The sequence below is a fragment of the Dromiciops gliroides genome, chromosome 4, assembly GCF_019393635.1.
Source record: "Dromiciops gliroides isolate mDroGli1 chromosome 4, mDroGli1.pri, whole genome shotgun sequence".
NCBI classification, from domain to species: domain Eukaryota; kingdom Metazoa; phylum Chordata; class Mammalia; order Microbiotheria; family Microbiotheriidae; genus Dromiciops; species Dromiciops gliroides.
Window position 1 is genome coordinate 415,922,128 of NC_057864.1, and position 21,468 is coordinate 415,943,595.

At 51.0% G+C, this 21,468-nt stretch overlaps 4 protein-coding genes across 11 annotated transcripts; 2 read left to right on the plus strand and 2 right to left on the minus strand.

Annotated features, from left to right (window-relative positions):
• Positions 1 to 614: 614 nt before the first annotated feature.
• On the plus strand, positions 615 to 2,812 carry KLHDC9 (kelch domain containing 9). Of its 2 annotated transcripts, none has more exons than XM_043964669.1 (4): positions 615 to 1,592; positions 1,698 to 1,857; positions 2,174 to 2,421; positions 2,544 to 2,812. In XM_043964669.1, the coding sequence occupies exons 1-4, from the start codon at positions 1,084 to 1,086 to the stop codon at positions 2,626 to 2,628; spliced, it is 1,002 nt and encodes a 333-aa protein (XP_043820604.1). In that variant the 5' UTR covers positions 615 to 1,083; the 3' UTR covers positions 2,629 to 2,812. The 2 variants fall into 2 exon arrangements, with proteins under 2 accessions (XP_043820604.1, XP_043820603.1); XM_043964668.1 differs by having other exon boundaries at positions 654 to 1,592; positions 2,174 to 2,372.
• Positions 2,813 to 2,997: 185 nt separating this feature from the next.
• PFDN2 (prefoldin subunit 2) lies at positions 2,998 to 9,765 on the minus strand. The gene is made up of 4 exons (XM_043964680.1): positions 9,578 to 9,765; positions 4,002 to 4,090; positions 3,778 to 3,901; positions 2,998 to 3,297 (listed from the first exon to the last, which is right to left on the minus strand). Exons 1-4 carry the CDS (start codon positions 9,668 to 9,670, stop codon positions 3,121 to 3,123), a joined length of 483 nt encoding a protein of 160 aa, XP_043820615.1. The 5' UTR covers positions 9,671 to 9,765; the 3' UTR covers positions 2,998 to 3,120.
• Positions 9,766 to 9,786: 21 nt separating this feature from the next.
• On the plus strand, positions 9,787 to 12,697 carry NIT1 (nitrilase 1). 2 transcript variants are annotated; one of them, XM_043964667.1, is made up of 7 exons: positions 9,787 to 9,916; positions 10,343 to 10,453; positions 10,843 to 11,097; positions 11,190 to 11,293; positions 11,617 to 11,750; positions 11,877 to 12,002; positions 12,167 to 12,697. In XM_043964667.1, coding segments are annotated over exons 1-7 (1,011 nt in total). In that variant the 5' UTR covers positions 9,787 to 9,914; the 3' UTR covers positions 12,446 to 12,697. The 2 variants fall into 2 exon arrangements, with proteins under 2 accessions (XP_043820602.1, XP_043820601.1); XM_043964666.1 differs by lacking the exon at positions 9,787 to 9,916 and adding an exon at positions 9,970 to 10,110.
• Positions 12,698 to 12,923: 226 nt separating this feature from the next.
• DEDD (death effector domain containing) lies at positions 12,924 to 21,305 on the minus strand. Of its 6 annotated transcripts, none has more exons than XM_043964670.1 (5): positions 21,156 to 21,304; positions 15,442 to 15,830; positions 15,117 to 15,224; positions 14,609 to 14,755; positions 12,924 to 14,084 (listed from the first exon to the last, which is right to left on the minus strand). In XM_043964670.1, the coding sequence occupies exons 2-5, from the start codon at positions 15,764 to 15,766 to the stop codon at positions 13,708 to 13,710; spliced, it is 957 nt and encodes a 318-aa protein (XP_043820605.1). In that variant the 5' UTR covers positions 15,767 to 15,830; positions 21,156 to 21,304; the 3' UTR covers positions 12,924 to 13,707. The 6 variants fall into 6 exon arrangements, with proteins under 6 accessions (XP_043820605.1, XP_043820608.1, XP_043820609.1 ...); XM_043964673.1 differs by lacking the exon at positions 21,156 to 21,304 and adding an exon at positions 21,002 to 21,031; XM_043964674.1 differs by lacking the exon at positions 21,156 to 21,304 and adding an exon at positions 21,007 to 21,025.
• Positions 21,306 to 21,468: the final 163 nt, after the last annotated feature.

Consider the following 21,468-nt stretch of genomic DNA (forward strand, 5'->3'; position numbering starts at 1 on the left):
AAACCAACCTTCTAGATTTAAAAAAATATATAACAGGGGGCAGCTAGGTGGTGCAGTGGATAAAGCACTGGCCTTGGATTCAGGAAGACCTGAATTCAAATCCAGCCTCAGACACTTGACACTTAACTAGCCGTGTGACCCTGGGCAAGTCACTTAACCCTCATTGCCCTGCAAAAACAAAAAGAAAAAATGTATAACAGAAATATTTATTATATATAACAATTTCTTGGTATGAAGAGCACATTTTCTTTATTTTGCTTCAAAATATTCCATACTTCCAGATACTCAAGCCAGCATTTTTGAGTTGTCATTATTTCAACCTCGTGTCCAATAATCAGATTAATTTGAGAGACACCTATTTCAACACCCTCATTTAATCGAAGAGTAATGAAAATGAATGAAGGAATGAATGAATGAATGCCACTGGGAGGTACAAACAAGAAATCAAAGAAAAGACGCCCTGAGAGATGGAGTAATGTATTAGAAGGCTAATGGCAGAGCTAGGATTTGAAACCAGGTTTCCAAATCTCCAGTCCATATCACATCTCTATGGACTGGACCCAGATTAAGAACTCAGAAATCATAGAGAAAGAACCACAGTCTCCAGCTGCCTGGCACGGAGACACTGCCTAGACCTTCATGGCACCGGGAGGACACAGAGGGTTTCCTTGTCCCTTCTCTCCACCCTACTCGTGTTTACCCTACCCCGGCCCTGGAGCTTCCAATTTGTCCTAGGAGGGTCGTTTCCTACCGCCCCTCCTCTTGTTGCCATAGTTACCGATACCCTACTGGACACCAGGTTACTCCGGGGTAACAGCGCTTTGTATTTGCATCCCCGTCGCTATAGTAATCAAGCCTTTCCGGCCTACGCTGTTGCTAACAGCCGTCGTTACCAGAGCGACGCTGAGAAAGGCGGGGCTCCGAGGTCCGGGAGAGCTCGCCCCAGGTTGGGGGAAGGGGTGGGGTGAGGCTAAGGGCGGGGCTCCTGCGAGCCTGGGGGTGGGACGTGGGGCAGCATAGGCAGGTAAGAGGAGGAGAGGGGCGGGGCAGGGTCGCCGGCACCTCCGGGCCCTAGGACCCCTCATGGCCGTAGCCCGGCGCCCTGGGTGGGCCTGGAGGCCCGTGGCGCATGACCCGCTCCTAGCTCGGGCGTTCCACTCATGCACCGTGCTGCGGGATCGGCTCTACGTGTTCGGGGGCCTGTCGTGCGGGGGCGCGCGCGAGCCCCTCGGGAACGCGGTGACTTTTGACCCGGCGGCGGGGCAGGTTGTGCAGGCGGGTGGCCCCGGGGGACCCCGGCGCAGCCACCACGACGCGGCGCCCGTGGGCGGCCGCTGGCTCTGCGTGGTGGGGGGCTGGGACGGGTCTCGGCGCGTAGCGGCCGTGGCAGTCCTGGATGCGGAGCGCGGGGCCTGGGAGACTTGGTCCGCGGCCCCGGGCAGCTGCGCCCCGGCCGGGCTCAGCAGCCACACCTGCACCCGCCTATCGGACCACGAGCTGCGCGTGGCCTGCCGCGAGGGCGGCACTCGCACCCAGCGCCGCTACGGCAGCGTCTACACCCTGCGCGTGGACGGCCCCGCGCGCACCTACAGGTAGGGAGGCCCCGCGGGAAGCCGCCCGCGGCCACGCGCGCACCAGGTCGAGCCCTCGGGTCACCTCCCCGGCCGGGCCGCGGCCTGAGCTGTCCATCCCCGCAGCTACCGCGAAGAGGGCTGCCACACGGCCTCACGTTCGGGCCACTGCGCTGCGCTGCTCCGCACCGGCGGCCCCCAGTCCGGCTACCAGCTCCTGCTCTTCGGGGGCTGCAACTCCCCCGAGGTCGAAGTGGCCGGGCGCTGGGGCCCGGGGCATGTCCAGGTGAGAGACGGCTGCGGGGAAGGGGAGAAGGGCGCGAAGCACTCCGGGGTGTGTGTGTGTGTGTGGGGGCTATAGCCCCGGGCTAGGGGCTCCGACACCCAGGCCAGCGGAGACCTACCAACCTCTCCTCGGAATACGGGTTCTAAATGCATCTTAAATTCCTTATGCTGAAAGGAGGATGTCATTTTTCCCTCCGACCTCCAGGGACCCTTCTCAGAACCCTGAGACTAGTGACTTGCCCAGTCACTAGTATGTCAGAGGTGGCTTCCAGGCCAGCTCCTATCCCTTCCCGTTTCTCTCGGCCCCCACCCTCCAGGAGGAGCCGGTCGTTGCCTCGCGGCTGACAGAACAGCTCTCCCAGCTAGTGAGCAGTGAGCAGGGGTCCCTGGAGGGGCCCCGGGGTCTTCGGCACCATTCCTGCTCGGTGGTAGGGCCCTTTGCTGTGCTCTTTGGTGGAGAAACTCTGACCAGAGCCCGGGACACAGTCTGCAACGACCTCTACATCTACGATTCTCGTGAGAGCTGCCCCGATACTTGGGAGGACAAAGAGAGGGCAGGAAGAAGGCAGGCTGGGGAAGAAGGGGAAATCAGCACAGATTTAGTCAGGAAAGCCAAGAGGAAGGGGATGGATTTAGCTTAGTCAGGAAACTTTCCGGATTCTATAACCTCAGGTGTTTCTCCCACAGGCAAATCAACCAGAAGATGGTTCTGCTTTCCCTGTGCAGATCGAAGCATGAAACGGGTAGGCCATCGAACCTGCCTCTGGAATGACCAGCTCTATCTAGTTGGAGGCTTTGGTGAGGATGGCAGGACAGCTAGTCCGGATGTTTATACACTGGAACTATCTTTCTGAGCCAGAGAAATCTGCTTCCTCAGTTCATCCAAACACACAAAGCATTATCCTACCAGACCCTGCAGTTACAGTTGTTCATTAAATGCTGATCTGGAAGTCAGACACTGACTCTCTCCATCTTTTTGGGGGGTGGGGAAGGGACATTGAAAATCCTAGTAGTGACATTCTGAGTTTTTAGTCTATTATAAGAGCTACTAGGTATCTGTATAATTCATCTGAATGAGTCTTGTCCTGGTCCCTCTTCTTAATTTCTATCAATAATACAGGAGAAAGCCCCAGACCAGAACTGGGCATTGCGACCAAACCATTTATTTAACAAAAATATTACAAGAGCAGCAACAAAGAAAAATAATAATAAAGGGTATGTGTAAGAGGCATGGGAGAAAAAACACACCAGAGGTCTTCGATTCTTAGGAGACTAGCACACCAGCTGAGCTGGCCTTGGCTCCGGACCCCTCCCCATTGTCCTTGGCTGCTGGCTTCTCATCCTCACCCATTAACCGAATATTATGTTTCTCCCTGAAGTCATTCAACTCCCTTCCCTTTGCTTGAAGCTGCTGGGTCAGTGTCTCAATGATCTTCTGAATCTGGTGGGTAAGAATTAGTGTTAAATTAAAATACTAATATTCCCCCTACCTGGTCAGAAATTTTAGAGGTGACATTTCTCCTTTACTTCCCCTATAATCAATATTAAGCAGCCCAGCAGATGAGTTTAGAAAAAGAAATAAGATCACTGTTGCCCTATTACTTTCCACAGCCCAGCCAGGCCCATAAAAAGAATGGGCCTAACTCCAAAGATACTTTGGCAGGTTTTTTTGTTTGTTTGGGGGGGAGAGGGGGTTGGCAATGAGGGTTAAGTGACTTGCCCAGGGTCACACAGTAAGTGTTAAGTGTCTGAGACTGAATTTGAACTCAGGTCCTTCTGAATCCAGGGCCTGTGCTTTATCCCTTGTGCCACCTAGCTGCCCCCTCAAAAGATACTTTGACTCTGGCTTTAACCAAATGTCCTTCCTACTCAGTGATCTCACTTGAAGTTCTGATCTCCTTCCTTCTCTTTCCCCTCTTACCTGCTCCTTGTTACCCTCCAAAGCAGGCAGCACCTCTTTGACAGTTCGCTCCACCAGCACACCCCCAACCATCCGATAGCACTTCCGGGTCGGGTCCACTTCTCTCAGTGTATCTATCACTAGGCTAGGGTAGGAAGGAGAAGGGTCTGAGGGCACAGCCCCAACACAACATAGATTCCCCCATACCCCCAACTTTTCCTTATTTCTTCCCCCAGCCTTCTCACCTGTGCTCATTCAACTCCATTTCCAGTTCAGCTGCTTTGGATGCTAGGCCCCTCTGTTCCTGCCGGAGGCGATTGAAGCCAGCAACCACCTAGGGGAGAAGAGAGATGAGGTGAGGAGATGGCAAGAGAGGTGGTAGCCTTCCTGCTGAGGAAAGAGTACAAACCAGGGTTCCCAATTTGGCCTCACTGATCCCTGTTTGAAATGGTCTTCCCTTGAGGGATGATTCCTTTCAGAGACTATACAGGGTGATGGTCAGGACAAGTACTAACAGTGGTATGTGTTAGAGCAAGTAAAGATGGTCTTCCCTGGGCTTGTGCTCTCTGTACCTACCTAGGGCTGAGCGTATAACCCAGAGAAAGATTAGCCCAAACTCTGACCTAGTCAGAACAATTCAGTACCAAATCTTCTACTCTTCCCTACTGTCTTTCCTAGCAAGGCCCCCTTCCTTCTGCATGCCCACATCCTGACAATGGAATACTATCTCCTACAGGTTCCCTATCTCTGGCGCCTCACTTGTTATGCAATACATCAGTACCTGCTTTGTCCCTGCTTAAAATCCTCCACCACCTTCTGCTGCTCAATACAAGACCTTCCGATTGGTCACGCTACTCTTGGTCTCTCAGCATTTTAATTCATCCTTCACACAGTTGCCAAAGAGATTTTCTAAACTTCAAATGTGACAATGTGGCCCATTCCTACCCTCATTCAATCAACTCCTGTGTTTCCATATAAATAGGCCTCCTTTTAGCATAATCATAATCTGGCCACATCCTCCCTCTCCAGCCTTACTGTACAATAGCTACCTCCATATGCTTGATGATCCAGCCAGACTGGCCTTCTTGGTGCTCATCATACAGCACACTGTTTCCCCTATCCATGCCTTTGCACTGGCTGTCTCCCATACCTGGAACACACTCTCTACTGGTCTCCCCACTTTTGGAATCCTTAGTTTACTTCAAGGTTCAACTTGAGTATCACCTTCTGATGTCCCTGATTTCCTAGTGCCTTCCCTCCCACAAGTTTCTTATATCTACATATATAAGTGTTAGCCACCAACCTTGTTAGAATATAAGGTAGAGACTGCTTGAATTTTGTTGAATCTCTAGCATCTAGCACAATGCCTGACACAAAGTACATGCTTAACAAATACTGATTGATTGATCAGCTTAGACTGCAGCAACATCTAACTGACTCCTGTGTGAACGCAAATGGAACCTACTTACAAGACTCACCTGAAAAAAAAAAAAACCCAACATTTTCTGAGCATACACTCAAAATATATTACTTTGTAAAATAAAGCCAATCCCTAAACCCATGAGGTTAAAACAACTAAGGGGAGTTAGATATTTTAAAAACAAAACAAAATTACTCTTGTTAACTAATGAGAATCAGAGATGCTTCTAGATTAGAGGTGAATTTTCTGTCAGATGCCACACCAAATTAAATTCATTTAAATTTGTTAGAGTAGAGAATTTGAACCATTCATACCTGAAAAATACTATTTTTAGCAGCTACTCAAAATCTTAGCTGCAGATTTTTAAAGAAGCAAAATAATCCAACACTAAATATCTCATGTGAATGCTAAGCCCTGCTCCCAGAATTTTCTATCTACAAATGACCTTTCCTACTAGTCTTTCCTTTTCCATATCCTGACACTCGTATATAACTCTACTTCCCTTTACCTTACACAGTACTGTTCTCATGTTTTCTGGCATGGCCAGAGATGACCAGATTGACAACCTATGGGATCTTTTCCAGCAGTGGTTTATAAAGGGGTATGTGCCTAAAACATACTTTTTTTGGGCCTTAACTTTAGAATCCTAGAAACTTAGAGCTGAAAGAAACTTTAGATATCATGTAATACAGCTTCCTCATTTCACAGATGGAAAAACATACCTAGAGGTGTTGTCACTATCACCCACCCAGGTTGTTAACAATGGAGTTCAGGCCTAGAATCCAGTGTCAAGCACATAAATATTGATTTATCTGGTCTCTGATCAACTCCTTGTTTTATATCGGACAGCTTTAAGTATTGTCATTATGGTCAGGGTATAAGGTGCATTATCATTGTTGGCCACAGCAAGCATTTGTTAAGCACTTCCTATGTGCTAGTCACTGGGGATACAGTGAAAGACACACACGTGGCCCCTGCACTCAGCTCACATTCTAACACACACAGGAGAAGTATATACACTAAAGGGAAATTAATCCCGGAAGCGGGAAGGGGAGGCAGGGCAAAGCTGCTAGCAGACAGTGTCTTGAAGGAAGCCAGAAAAGCTGAGGTGTGGAGGTAAGCATTCCAAGTGAGGGGCAGGACACACAACATCGTGGAAAGAGCCAGCAGGAAGGCCCATGGCCCTGAGTCAGAGACTACACTGAGTAACCTGGAAGAGGAGGGGGTTGGCTTTCAAAGCCAAAAGTGATTTTATATTTGATACTAAAGGGAATAAGAAGCCAATGGACTTTTACCGAGCAGGATATTCAACTGACATGGTCACACTAGTGATTTTTTTGGGCGGAGCAATGAGGGTTAAGTGACTTGCCCAGGGTCACAGAGCTAGTAAGTGTCAAGTGTCTGAGGCTGCATTTGAACTCAGGTCCTCCTGAATCCAGGGCTGGTGCTTTATCCACTGCTCCACCTAGCTGCCCCTATGTTTGGTTGGTTTTGGGGGGTTTTTTGGGCAGGGTTAAATGGGGGTCTGAAAACTTTGTATACAGTTTTTTGGGTGGGTGGAACAGAAATTTGTGTTAGTAATCTTTTTTTTTTTTTGGGGGGGGTGGCAATTGGGGTTAAGTGACTTGCCCAGGGTCACACAGCTAGTAAGTGTTTACACAGCTAGTAACTGCATACTAGTGTTTAAGATCAACTTGTAAGCTTTTTGAAAAAGGAAAAATCAAGATTCTCTTAAGTGCAAGTCTGATGACATCACCCTCCTACTTAGACTCCAGTGGCTCCACCTTGCCTCTAAGGAATAAACACAAAATCCTCTGGCATTTAAACCCCTAAATAACCTTGTCACCCCTCCACCTCCAATCTTCTCACACCTTACCCCCCTTCTTCAATTCAGTGACACTGACCTCTTGGATGTTTATTAAACAAGACTTTCCATCTGGGCTCAAGGCATTTCTCTGGCTGTCCCCTGTGCCTGGAATACTCATCCTCCTCATCTGGTACCTTTGGCTTCTCTGGCCCCCTTCAAGTAACAACTAAAATGGAACCTTCTACAGGAAGCCTTCCCAAAGCCCCCTTAATTCCAGTGCCTTCCCTTAGTCAATTATCTCCTGTTGATCCTGTATTTCGCTTATCTGTGCATGGTCCTTTGCATGGAGTCTTTCCTCACCAAACTGTAAGCTCCTTAAAGGCAGGGACTGTTTCTTGCACTTAGTGGATACTAAATAAATGTTTACTGACTGACAGACGTAATCAACAAGTATTTCTTAAAAAGATATAAGAGGGAGCAGCTAGGTGGCACAGTGGATAAAGCACTGGCCCTGGAGTCAGGAGTTCCTGAGTTCAAATACGGCCTCAGACACCTGACACTTACTAGCTGTGTGACCCTAAGCAAGTCATTTAACCCTCATTGCCCCACCAAAAGAAACGGGGGGAAAAAAAGAAATCTTGCTCTGGAGCTTACGTTTTAGTAGGGGAGGCATATACAGATAAGGACACCCCCCCCAATACATACATACACGTAAATATGTATCTAAATAAACAGAACTACAAGAGAATTTGGGGGAGTAGGCACTAGCAACAGGGGTGATCAGTAAAGCTCATGGCAACTGGTGATACAATACACAGAATGCTAGGCCTGAATTCATATCCAGCTTCAGACTTATTAGCTATGTGATCCCAGGCAAGTCACTTCTGTTTGCCTCAGTTTCCTCATCTGTAAAATAGGATTGTGAGGATCAAATGTATTTGTAAAAAGTTTAGCCAGTGCAGGGCACATAGTAAGCACTATATAAATGTAGCTCAATGGACTGAGCAATGGACCTAGAGTCAGGAAGACCTGAGTTCAAATGCAGCCTCAGATACCTACTAGCTATTCATCTCTGGACAAGGCACTTAATTTCTCTCTGCCGTAATCCATTGGTGAAGGAAATAGCAAACGACTCCAGTTTCTTTGCCAAGAAAAACACATGGACAGTATTGGTGTGCTGTGGTCCACAAGGTCACAAAGAGTTGGCCTCAACTGAACTACAGCAAATCATCATCATCATTGTTATTATTTAGAAGCTAGAACCTGAACTTAGCAGGAGACCAGAGAGGGCATTCCAGCATGAAGGGGCCACTACCTATGCTGAGGGGGATGGAGTGTCCCATGTGAGTAACAGCAGCAAGGACTCAGCACCCCAAAGGCTAATTTAGTCCTCGCCTCTCCTGAGAATGGTTTTGGTTTCATGGCCCTTTCCAGACCAAAGAATTCCTGGCTGTTTGTATTTTCTATATTCTGTACAGAGGGTGCTCTGTGGATACCCTCCCACTCCCCATTCACACCCCTCCAAATTCTCAATAAACTTCAAAGAGCATAAAGATAAGCCGAGCCAGCCAAAGTGCACTCTTAAGTTGCAATATGAAAAGATCATAAGGAAGAATCACTTTTAAGATATCTTAATAAAAAATTAAAAAATATTTTTTTGGGGGTGAGGCAATTGGGGTTAAGTGACTTGCCCAGGATCACACAGCTAGTAAGTTATCAAGTGTCTGAGGCCGGTTTTGAACTCGGGTCCTCTTGACTCCAGGGCCAGTGCTCCATCCACTGCACCATCTGGCTGCCCCTAAAATATTCTAAGAATTAAATAATATTTTAATTTAAAATAGCTTTTAAAAAACCATTACGTATGGGGGGAGGGGAGACCAGAAATCCCTTTCTTTAGGCCAAAAATGTTGAGACCAGTCCTATACCATTGAGTGTTCTAAGCTGCTTGTGGTCAAGCTCGCTACAGTTTTCCACTCCCCCTACAGCAGCTGTTTCCGAACACCAGGCAGGTCTTGAGCATCTGGGTGTTGCTATGGCTCATGTCACCGGTCAATCCCCTCGGGGACTATCCTGCTGCACTACCGGAGGGGTGGACTCGAGAACTCGGGCTGACACGCACCAACTGTCAAAAGATATCCCCCCACTGCCAAACCAGAGGCTGAGGGCGCTTGTCGGCACCCGCGAAGACCACGGAACTTCTTTAGGTTTGCGGATTTCAGGCCTCACGTGGGTCTTTCCCCAGGAGGGCCTAGGCGTCTCCAGGCAGTGTCGGGTTCTTCCCCAGAGCCACTGAGAACTGGGGAGACCCGGGGGGGATCGGCCTCTTCTGGAGTCCCAAGCATGGATGGGGCGGGGGCTGCTGTCCCACACTCGTCGCGAAGGCCCCCCCCCCATCCCAAGCCCACCGTAGTGTCCACACTCCCCCTCCGCACACAGACCCCTCTACCCCCGCAGCGAGGGCCCCAGTCTTGCACATGTCCGTGGCCCGGCGAGCTCGGGCTGCGGCTGCGGCGGCGGGCACCGCACGTGCCACAGACCCCGCCCTCACGGCCCCTGACAAGAGCCGGGATAGCCGTGCGGCCAGCTATGCTCACCTGCTCCGCAGACACCGCCCCCTTGCCCGCGCTGCCAGCGCCGCTGCCGCTGCTACCGCTACTCTTGTTGCCCCGGTTGCTACTCTCCGCCATCTTTACCCGCCCGCTAGCTGTAGGGCCTTAGAAGCCCGATTCTCGTCTCCTCATGCGTCACATCCGGAAGCCTCGGTTCCCAACCTCCTCCGGATTCTGGGGCCTCGAGTGCCATCTTGGTTAGGGGCACTTCCGGTGGGCGGGCCAGGCACTTCCGGATGCCCTATGGCCTCCAAGCTTCAAGACCTTAGGGCGGGAGGCAAGAGAGGGAGCTGCGGACTCTCCTCCCTTAGGCTCCGGCTCCATGTAGGACACTACTCCGTGGTTTCCTCTGCTTGTACCCGGGAGGGATGTGGGAGGAGGGGAAGGTCGAGCTGGGTCAGGGGCAGTGCGTGTCGGGGCGAGGGGCGGGGGTCTGGGCAGTGAATGCGAGGGGGGACGCGGAGTGGTCTTGCCCTTGGGGATTCCCGCGGTCCGAAGGGAGAGGACACCAACACCAGGTCAGTAGGGGACCTAGGCGGAACTGCGAAGGCAGTGCGTGGGCGAGCCGGGCTGGCGAAGTCCGGTGCTCCAGCCGAGCCCCACCCGCTGGAACTGAGCGTCAGGCGGCCTGGAGCCGGGCAGGGCGGGCCTACTTCCGTGCCCTGTGGGCACCGACTGGGCGTCTCTGGGTCACTAGTGTTCCAGAGCCGGAGAGGTGGGAGAGCGTCCTAGAACCCTGCTCTTCCCTAGGCTGAGCTCCACCCTTTGGATGCCAAGAAAGTGCCTGTTGCTGCTGCGCTCTGGATTCAAGCTCCCTGTCCTCGCCCAATTCCGTGACCCAGCAGGCACCAGGCGCGGCAGGTAATGCCCACTCTGCCCGCTTCTCCCCGAGGAGTGGCAGGGGTGGGGAAGGGGACCCGGACCCGGAGGAGCGGCTCGTCAAAGCACTTAACAAACCGCCCCGTGAGGTCTAAGTGCAGTCGTGTGCACTGGACAGCCGGCTGTGCCCAGGGAGGGTGAGGGACTGATTTACGGTCACTTAAGGACACTGTCAGAACCAGCGCTGGCACTCCGATTGAACCCAGCCAAACACCTTAGCTGGTTTTCCTGCGGACCAAAGCCAAGCAAGGGGTCAGGATTGTGTGTAGAGAAGATGCCCAGTTCCCTCCTAAGCTCCCACCTGAGGCACTGCCCGTTTGGGGGCCTCCCTTTTTCCCGTTTGGGATGTCTGAATCTTCTGTTCTTCACAGGCCTGGGACCATGGCTGTCTCCTCTTCTTCTCGGAGTCTGCCCCTGGTAGCAGTGTGCCAGGTGACATCCACACCAGATAAGGAAAAGACCTTCGCAGCCTGTTCAGGATTGGTTCAGGAAGCTGCCAGGTTGGGTGCTTGCCTGGCCTTCCTGCCTGAGGCCTTTGACTTTATCGCTCGTGACCCAGCAGAGACACTTCGGCTGTCTGAGCCACTGGATGGGGATCTTGTGAATCGCTATGCCCGACTTGCCAGGTATGGCAGGGAACAACACTGGGTCAGGAGGCTCAGCTGATTGACAGACAGGGCTCTGAGAAGGGTGGTTGTCTCTTTTGCTTTCTCTACAGGGAATGTGGGCTCTGGATATCCCTTGGTGGTTTTCATGAACGTGGCAAAGACTGGGAGCAGACTCGGCGCATCTATAACTGTCACGTGCTCCTGGACAGTAAGGGTAAGACTGTCCCTGACTACCTCTTAGCCCTTTCCTGCCCTTCTAAGGGGCATTTCTAGAATCCTTTTTCTGCCTCCAACTTCACTCCCTCCACTTTCCTTACCCGGAGACCTTGGAGACAATTTATCAAGCCCTCCAGGCCACTGACCAGTTGGATTGCCTGGAGCACCTTCTCTCCGTCCCTCCTGCCCTCCCCCACCCTTCCCCAAACACATACACCTTGTGGACATGTCTGTGCCTCTGGTTCCTGTTAGCAGCACTCTCTCGGGGACAATGGGGGGAATACAGAATCACCAGCAGAGTGTTCCTCTTCTACCCCCAAGGCTCTATTGTGGCCACATATAGGAAGACACACCTCTGTGATGTGGAGCTTCCAGGACAGGGACCCATGTGTGAGAGCAGCTCTACTGTACCTGGGCCCACTCTTGGGTCACCTGTCAGTACACCAGCTGGCAAGGTTGGCAGGGAGGGAGGGAGGAGGTTAAGGTGGGGAGAGGGAAGTGGAGTACATTGGAGGGGGCAATGGTGTGAAGAGCAGTCAGGACGATGGAGAAACTAAAGATTCCACTTTCCTCCACCCCAGGTAGGCCTGGCCATCTGCTACGACTTGCGTTTTCCAGAACTCTCCCTTGCACTGGCCCAGGATGGTGCTGAAATCCTCACCTACCCTTCAGCCTTTGGTTCAGTCACAGGACCAGCCCACTGGGAGGTGAGGACCTTTCTATCCAGCTAGAAAGAAATGCTGTATCTTAACAAGCTCCCCACAACGGCTTCCAAAGGTCACTGCTCTTCTTTCCATTTGGCTGGCATCAAAGCCACCCCTCCCCACCATAGGCTGGAGCTGATTTCCTCCAACCTTCGTTCTCTCCCCAGGTGCTGCTCCGGGCTCGGGCCATCGAGACGCAGTGCTATGTGGTTGCAGCTGCACAGTGGGGACAGCACCATGAAAAAAGGGGGAGCTATGGACATAGTATGGTGGTAGACCCCTGGGGAGTGGTGGTGGCACGATGTTCTGAGGGGCCAGGCCTCTGCCTTGCTCACATTGACCTGGGCTATCTGCGCCAAGTACGCCAGCACATGCCTGTGACCAAGCACCGAAGGCCTGACCTGTATGGTAATTTGGGTCGCTCAGATCTTAACACCTGCTGCTGACTGAACTGGGGTCCTCTTCTGGACCCGTGAGGATCTGTGGCTTGGAGGCAGGACCCCAGGCCACCAAAGAACCTCTACTCCCTTTGAGGCATCCAGGTTCAACCTGTTGTAAAGCCCCCCAAAAATGCTTTTATGAACTCAGACTTTAGTTGCGTATAGATGGGCTCTTAAATCACTATTTTATAAAAACTAAAGCTACACCATGATCTAAGCTGCACTGACATTGAAAAAAATATAGTCATGAAATCCCAAGTCTCGACATTTCCTTTCGGGGTAGGGGGAAGCTGACTGGATGTAGGTAGTGACAGAACAAATACATAACTTAGTGTCTGTCCCAGCCCAACCCTCAGGATTAAGAAGGAATTGGGGATGTTCACAAGCACTAAAGGCTAGGAAGAGAAAGTCTGTACTCAGTCAAAGCTCACGGGATGTCCCAGCTCTGACTCCACCCCAAGCCAGACAACAGAAGAGATGGGAATGGGCTGCAGGATACATTTATTTTCACTTGAACATGGAAGGAAAAACGGCCCACACCCCTTTTTCTCAGGGAGCATGTGCTACCAGTGACCCCCCCATCCTGCATACACACAGGCACTTGTGCATGAGAGCACACAGACAAGGGGTTCTTGGGCTGTCCCAGGCTTCCCTTCTCACTGCTTCCTAGGAGAGGAGCTGACAAAGGGTAAATGAGGGACCCAGACCAGGAAAAGGGCCCCTAACCTCCATCCCTGGAAGATGGGGGGAGAGAGAGGGAAGCACCAGGGGCCAGGAGTGAGTAGGTGAGGAGGCCATGCCTGTACAAGTGTTGTTCAGCTTGTTCCTTACAATCTCAGCAGGGTGGAGAGAAGGTGGCGGTAAATCCCCACGGTACAACCCTGACTCTTAGCTCTCTCCAGCAAGCGCTCACACCACAGCCCTTTGGTTTCTCAGACAAAACAAAACAAAACTAGCCCTCATGAGGCCTGAGAGCAATTGAGAGAACCTCCCCTTGACCCCACTGCACCACTTCAGCAGCGGTTCCACAGAGCACTCGAGACCAGACTGTTGCTTCCTTTCTTGCCCGGGCTGGAGTCCCAGGCTTGTGGAAGTCAGTGGGTCTGGGAGGGGACGGGGAGACACACCACTTCCGCTTTTTTGTCTTGTCCTTTAAAAAAGGGGGGAGGGGAAGGTGACAGGAGGGGTGTGGAGAAAACCCCAGACAGTGTGTGAACTCCAGAGGTGGGTACCCAGCTGAGGCCCCAGATTTGTGAAAGGTGAGAGGGTCAGGGCAGTGCCTGCAGCATCAAGTTCCTCAGGAGTTTCTGTCGGCCCAGCTCATAGTCCTCCTCATCCACGTTCACCAGCAGCTTGATAGCCTCATGGCCCACAGCCTGTTTAAGGGAGTCCGTGATGAAGACGCCTTTGAGTGCCTCCAGCAAGGAGCCGTTGATGTAGTCGCGCCAAAAGGCATCGAGGTAGGTGAGCTCCGAGAACTTGATGTCACAGATGATGGAACCCAGGTCCCGGGATTTGAGGATGGTGTTGGCCTGGTTGAAGCGCTCAAACTGGCGTTCGAGCGGGTCCTGCTTATTTGAGAAGACGTTGCCCTGCAGAGCTGTCTCATGCTGGCAGTACTCAGCCCTCACCCGGAGTCTGATGTCTGTAGGAAAGAAGAGGTGAGTGCTTAGGCCATAGCTTGCTCAGAAAGACTGATAGGCTGCCCCCCCCCCAAAAAGAAACTGATGGGGTGGAAGACCAAGGCACTACAGTAAGGAGGTAGTGGTGACCCTTCTTCAGTAAGATTTCTCCTATGGCTTCTCTCTGCACGTCTCATCTTGGGCCATTTCCCTCATACACCTCCAAATTTGTCTGAGCCCATGCTTGGGCATGGAGGGAAGAGTTCTTAGTAATGGAGTATAATAAGATCACATCACTTCCAAATCAAATTTGCATTTGGGGATATAGGAATGAACTTTTTCTGTATTAAATAGATGGTTAGCCTTACTGCACAAATTCCTTTCACTTTCTCCCTCCTTGGACAGAAGGTACCATTCTAAAAGGCCAGGGAAAGGGGCAGCGCCTTTCACCATCCCCATCCATCAGGAAAAGACGTGTGCTCTGCCTCTGGACAGTGACCTTGCTGCTACCAGCTCCCTGCCTGGACTGATCTGTAGTCTTCCTTACCGCAGGTCTGTTTCTCCTTGGGGTCTGGTGTCACAGACTTCCGGCGCTTCCGCTGACTCACAAGCGTGGCTCTCCCTCGAGCTGGCCGTTTGACGCACATCTGTTGGCCAGCATTGGGGCAACACACCACAGGATAGTGGGGAGGCACTGGCAGGAAAAGGGGAGTAAATGAAGTAAAGCAGAGACCCATCATCATCAATTCCACTGTCAATTTGTGGGACTGAAGATAAGTTGATAGTTGTTTAACTCTTTGGGAAGGAGGGGAGGAGGCAGAATTAGTGGAAAGTGACAGCAAAGGGGAGGAAGGAACAGCCATCAAACATTTAAAAATAATCCACGCGACCTAAAAGGAACAGCAGAGAGTACACTCAGGGGCATCCCCTTAGCTTTGTGTGGGGCCAAAAGGGGGAAGAGTCAATATCCTTTCACCTGGTTTTGGAAGTTAGGCATAGAGTAAGACTAGAATCCTCTTAGTCAGAGGAACCAAAGGACATCTACATCTTTTCACCTGATTTAGGGGTTTGGGGAGGTCCCGGCTCTGGGTTACTGTGGGCTCTGGGGGTCACGTAACGGATTGACGTTTCCTCCAGGTATTTGTCTACAAGGTCTGGGCACACTGTGTGTGGGGAGAGAAGAAAAGTAAGTCATTCAGGGAAAGATGGGACACACACACCCATACCCATCTAATCCTATACTAGGGGCTGGATATGCCACTCTCATCCAAATGCTTCAGGGCAAGACCCACACCCTGGGCCACGGTGCCACTCCTCCCCGTCCCTCACACACTCCTTTGTTGACCTGCCCATGCTCCCAGCCCCCAATAAACCCCTCACCAGCCCGCCTCCTCTTGAGTGTGACATAGGGCAGCAGGTCATGTCGAGTGATGATGCGCAGCAGCTGCAGCACCTGTCGAAAGTTACTTTCATCACATCGGCCCTGGCGCTCCAGCGCCAGCAAGAAATCCCGTCCACTTCGAATGAGGCCACGCTCGCGGTCATCGATTACGTCGACAAAAAGGAAGGAGAGGACACGCACGTCTCGGTGCGTCAGGTGGGTGCCCACGATGTCGAACATGCGGTGCAGGCTGTATAACCCGTGCTCCTGTTCTCCTCGTTCCTCAGGCCACACTTGACTGGCCCGACGCTTGAGCCCTGCCATGCTGGGGGCTCAGGCACACACCGATCTCCAGAAGCCCTGTTCACTTGCTACGATCCCCACTGTGCTGTAAGAACAAGGGGAACAACAACGAATTAGAGTTCAGTGTCCATCCTTACCAGGACCAGTTCCCCAAGCTCTGAAATCCATTCACGGACAGGAAATAGTTTCCCCTCCCTGAAGCTGGCATTTTTAATGTTGTGTTCTTAGAAGAGATGCTGTCAAGTATCACCTTCATCATTCCCCCACCCGTGTCCCAGACATTTTCCAGCTCCCATTTCATCTCCTACCACAAAGATGCCCCTTCTCATAGCAGTTCAGTTCACCATGAAGAAGATAGGGAAAGCTGAGTCCTAGCTCTAGAACCTAAGATATTTTCAGTCCATTCTTTTATAAAATAAAGAAAAAAAAGCTACACCAGATGTAATGAGTCACAGAATTTTAGCTATGGAAGAATCCTTAGAAGTTATGTCTGATCCCAGTTTATAAATGAGGCTTGGAGAAGTGAATGGAATTGTGCAAGTTCACTTGGGTAATAGTTCACAGCAGATTCAGAGTTGGAGCACAACCTCTGGTAGTGAGGCTCAGCTGCTACTGATAACAGCACGAGCACTCCTCACTTCTCTAGTCCAGTTGTCCTTTCTCTTGCCTGAAACCCAATTTGTCTCACTGTCAGTTAGTCAACAAACATTGATTAAGTGCCTACTATATGCTGGGCACTGTGCAAAGCTACAAAGAAAGGGGAAAGAGAACATAAGAACCATGTACAAACAAGATATATACAGGATAAATTAGAGAGAATCAGCAAATGGAAAGCACTAGCATTAAAGGGAGTCATGAAAGGCTTCTTGTACATTGGGTCTTGAAGGAAGTGATAAAGCAGAGATAGGAGAGAATTCCCAGGCATGAGAGACAGCTAGTGAAAATGCTACAAATTGGGAGATATGGAGTATCTTATGCAGGTATAAAGGTCAAAAAATTGATGTTATTCCAGGCTTGGTTAGATCACGAACCCCTGACCTACATTATAGTTTTGAGAGGAGTGCACACAAAGCTGGTTAGGCTATCAGTCACAATTGCTGCCTGTGAGATTGCAGAGACAAGAAATTCACTTATAAGGTAGAACTTCTTTACCTGCCTTTTTCTGGGAAAAAAGATCTCCCAGCAGGAGTGACTTCAGGTGGTTAGAAACCCAAGAAGAACTAGCCTTTGCCTCTAACCACCTTACTCCTCAATAAAAGCAAGACGGATCAATGGATGGACTAGAAAGTAAAGGAAATTTGAAAGGATTTGTCCAGGCAGGTCCAAGCTGAGCAGTCTTCAAGAATAGCAGGGGAAGTTCCCAAGTTTTCAGACTTCCTCTAGTAAAGTGAGTTCATGACCCAGAAGACCACAGTAAACTTAGTAACACCTGGAAAATCAAGTCCCAGCACATATTTCAGGTTTCTGAGTATCAAAGTAACCCCTTCATTAATACCCTGCTCACAATCCAGACACGGCACCATTAGCAGTCTTATCTGTTGTAGTAAAGCCCAGAAATAGCCTCCTCACTAAAAGAACACCCCCCTCTACTTAGTTTTTACATGAACAAATTTAAGTCCTCAGACCAGTAAAGGAATTAACAAATAAAGTACTCTTTCACCAAAGGTGCTTGCCTGAAGGATCTTAGGGGAAAGACCATGATTGGGGTACTGATTAGCAGGGTCTGCCTCCATCTTTACTATTGTTTCAGGGAATCTAGAAACAAAGAAGGGAAACTGGAACTGGTCTCTATTAGAAAAGAGAAGGGGAAGAGCCAGTAGTGAGAGAATTTGGTACTCTACTAGGGCTTTTGAGAGAAATGTGGCCCATACCAAGATTTGAGAGCTTAGATGCCCCAACTCCCAAACATGCAAAGGGAACCCCTAAAAAAACAGCTACACAGAATCAGTCATAGATCTAGTCACAGGGATGGAAGGTCATCTAGTCTGACAGGTTAATTATCTTTTTTTTTTTTGTCGGGGCAATGGGGGTTAAGTGACTTGCCCAGGGTCAAGTGTCAAGTGTCTGAGGCCAGATTTGAACTCAGGTACTCCTGAATCCAGGGCTGGTGCTTTATCCACTGCGCCACCTAGCCGCCCTCCAGGCTAATTATCTTACCCAAAGTCACACATAGGAAATAGAGCTAGGAATCAAACTTAGGTACCATAACTTCAAGTTCATCATTCTTTTCACTCTGGCTTCCACAGTCCAGCCATCTATCCATAAGCCAGATCTTTTTCAACTCTATTTCACACCCCCAACTGTTCCCTAGATAGGGATAGCAGGAACATTTTCTTGCATCTACCTGGTCAGAAAGCACAGCCATTGAGGGGTTAGTCCTTATGCCCAGCTGTTAGTCGGTGTGGGCCAGAGGATAGGCAGCTAGACAGGTAAATACTTCACTTCTAGTCAATCAGAATAGGTTTCCCCAAGTGTCACCAATTCAGATAATTGTCTGGTTGAGTCCTGAAGTTTTCCCTAAGACAGCAAATATACACATGGCATTATCTCTGTTCCACAACTCCCTCACCTCCCAGCCTGGCTAGTGGGATATGAGACTCCACTCTGTGACTCAGAATTCTTCAGACCCAAGGCATTTTTATGCTAATTTCCTCAAACTCCAAAAAGGAACTCAATCACATTAAGCCCTAGGTCAAAAGGTTACACAGATTTAGACTTGGGAGAGACCTTAGAGGTCACTTTACAGAGGAAACTGAGGCCTAGAAAGGTTAACTGGCCTTTTGCTAAGGACTGTGAAGCCATTCAGCCAAAAGCAGGTGGTGGTCTCACTACAAGCTAGCCAGACAAGTCTGAAGAGGCCTGATGTGAACCCTGTTCTGGGATCCCAGATCAAGCCTCCTCACATTCATTTCAATCTTTATTCTAGACTTCATTGAAGATTTGGACAGTGTGATCTCATTCTTCAATGGCTTACTCCAGAGAGCAGATGGGGTGGAGGGTGGGTTACAAGGTTCCCAAAGATAAGCCCACTGGGTCACAGTGGGTGACCAGAGACAGCCTGACAAATCACATTTGAAATAGGCCACTATTTCCTTCACAATAAGGAACCAGGGATTTGTCCAACTTCATCACTAGCAGAAGTCCTCTCAAAACTAGGGGCCCAGATGCCTGTATCATCAAGGTGAAAAACAATGAGTGAGACTCACTTTCTACATTATGTAAAAGGGAAAGAATGCTCCATTCCAAAGAGAAAGTCAGAAGGATCTCTGGGTCTTAGTATCTGACAAACTGTCAAATGGCATAAGGTGAATACTCCAGTAACTTCCCAAACCCAGTCTTCCTCTTACCCCAAGGCTGGGCTGGTGCCAATAAGAATCTCTGCGAATGATAGCTAGGTGGATCAAGGAGATTGATCCAGCAGACACCTTGGGTTGGCCCAGAGTGAACACTCCCGATATCTCCTATCTAATGAACTGACAATATAACCCTAGAGTTCTCTAGGCTGAGAATGATTGAGGATTGATCCAAACATATTTTCAGTAACCTAGATCTGGTACACCAGTCAGGAAGTCAAGTACCATTTACTGCAACACTGGAATCATGGGGCTCACCCCAGACGAGTTTCTCATGAAGATCAAAAAGCCACTATTCCTTCCCTTGTCCCTTTTCTCTGAAAGGGAGCAAAAATCACTGACAATTTCAGACCACCTCTGCCAGAAGCTTTTCTTTCTCACTCTCCCTAGCAATTGTGTTCAATTACAGCAGCAAAACATAAAACAAGACATGAGTCAATTCCTGATTTCTAACACACAGAAACCCAGCACAGAGCAGCCGCACACGCTGTCCCAAAGACGACAGAAACAAATCTAAGGATCTTTTCACTGAAATAACCTAACCCTAAGATTAGAGACAAATGAAGGGCAAGGTTAACTTGATTTGCCAAATGCCTTCAGGCATCCCAACAGCGATTTCCCCTCAACAAAACCTAACCCCAAGAATTCCTTCTCCTCCTAGACAGACACAAGGCAGAGGTTACAAGTTCAATGACTGCTGGGAAAACTAAGCACAGTGAATACTTAAATGCAAGAATGACACCTCATCTACCCCCAGATTTCATGCTTCCCCAGTTCCCGTTTATGTTGTGAGAGGAGGAAAGACTAATATTGACTATTTCCCACTAACCGCGCCCCCCCCCCACCATCCCCAGAATATGGTGGATTAAGTAAGTGACTACATACAGCCAAAGCATAAGGTCCAGCTGTTTCCCATATCTCTAACAAGGGCTAAGTGAATGGCTTGTCAGAGATATAGGACATGATATGGCTTGTTAGAACCTCTGCCCCTTACATGACACCCAAGTGTTCTATTAGGGCTGCAATACCCAGATGCCAAAATTTCACGAGGCTCTCCGGAGTCTGCATTTTCTACAGACACAGAATGACCACTCCCTCCCTGACACAGCATCATCACTAAAGGGGGAGATGGAGAGACTCACTTTATGGGCCTGTGGTCCTAGACAATGACTGTCCAGTTGTTTTTTTCCCCCATGATCTCCCCTTTCCTGCAACCACCTCCTTCCCACAAAAAACTCCAACCCGGCAATGACAGTTTCCTTGCTCTGCTCCTTTTTGGGTTTTGACTTAAAAATACAAAAGTACTCTTCTTCCTCCACACCCGGATATCACCTCCCCGTCCCCCCGCCCCCAAGAACATTAAAACTGGGGAGCTCCCGGAAAGTCCAAGAGTTGTTCGCCTCCTCCCCCAGTGCTCAGCGATCCCCCAACAGACACGGGCACGTCCCGGGGGGTGCCTGAGCCGGCCGCCCCCTCCGGGCCGGAGGTGACCGACGCAGCCCAACTCTAGCGAGCCCCGGGTCTCGAGCTTCCCGGGACCTCCCCGCACTCCGCTCACCGCCTCCGCCTCCCCCCATTCTGCCCCGGGCCTCTCCCCCCTCCCCCTCTCCAGCTCACACTTTTCCTCCAGCCTCGCCCTTTCCCCATCCGATGCCAGCCGAGACAACTCCCTCCCCCCACGGCCAACTCTCTCCTCACTCCCCCCCCCCTCCCGCCTACCCCCAGCCCCTCCCCAGCCTGGCTCCTCACACTCTCAGCCTCTGCCCCACATGCCCCCTCGGCCTCCCCTCGCGTTTATTTCGGCTCAGCTCCTCCCCTTCCCCTTCGCCTTCTCCCCTACCTCTCTCCCGGTCTCCGCCCCGCCCCGGACCCACGGTTGCCCCCTCCCCTCCCCTCGCCTCACCTCACCTCACGGCGTCCCGACCCGTCTCCGCCCCTCCCCTCTCCTCCCCTCGGCTCCCCCGGGTTGGGCCCGTAGTCGCCACCTCCCCTTCCCCACCCCCAGGGCCCACCGCCTCCCAGCCCCGCCCCTCTCCGTTCCCCCTCCCGAGCCTCACTCTCGGCTCAGACTCGGCGCCGCCATGTTGGGTCCATCAGCTCCGCTCTCCCGGGCCCGTCTCGCGGAACAGCATCCGGGCCCTCGCCGCTACCGCTGCTACTGTCGCTGCCGCTGCCGCCGCCGCCGCCGCCGCCGCCGCGGGCGTGAGGAAGGGGGAGGGCACGGGGACGGGCGGGGGTGGCTTCATCCGGGAAATCGCGGCCTGTAACCTGGGCGGTTGCGACGACTTCGGTACCATTAAGAAGAATGGGGATGGGTAGCCATGTTGAGTGAGGGCGGCCTGGCAGTGACGGGCGTCCCGTGAAGCCCTG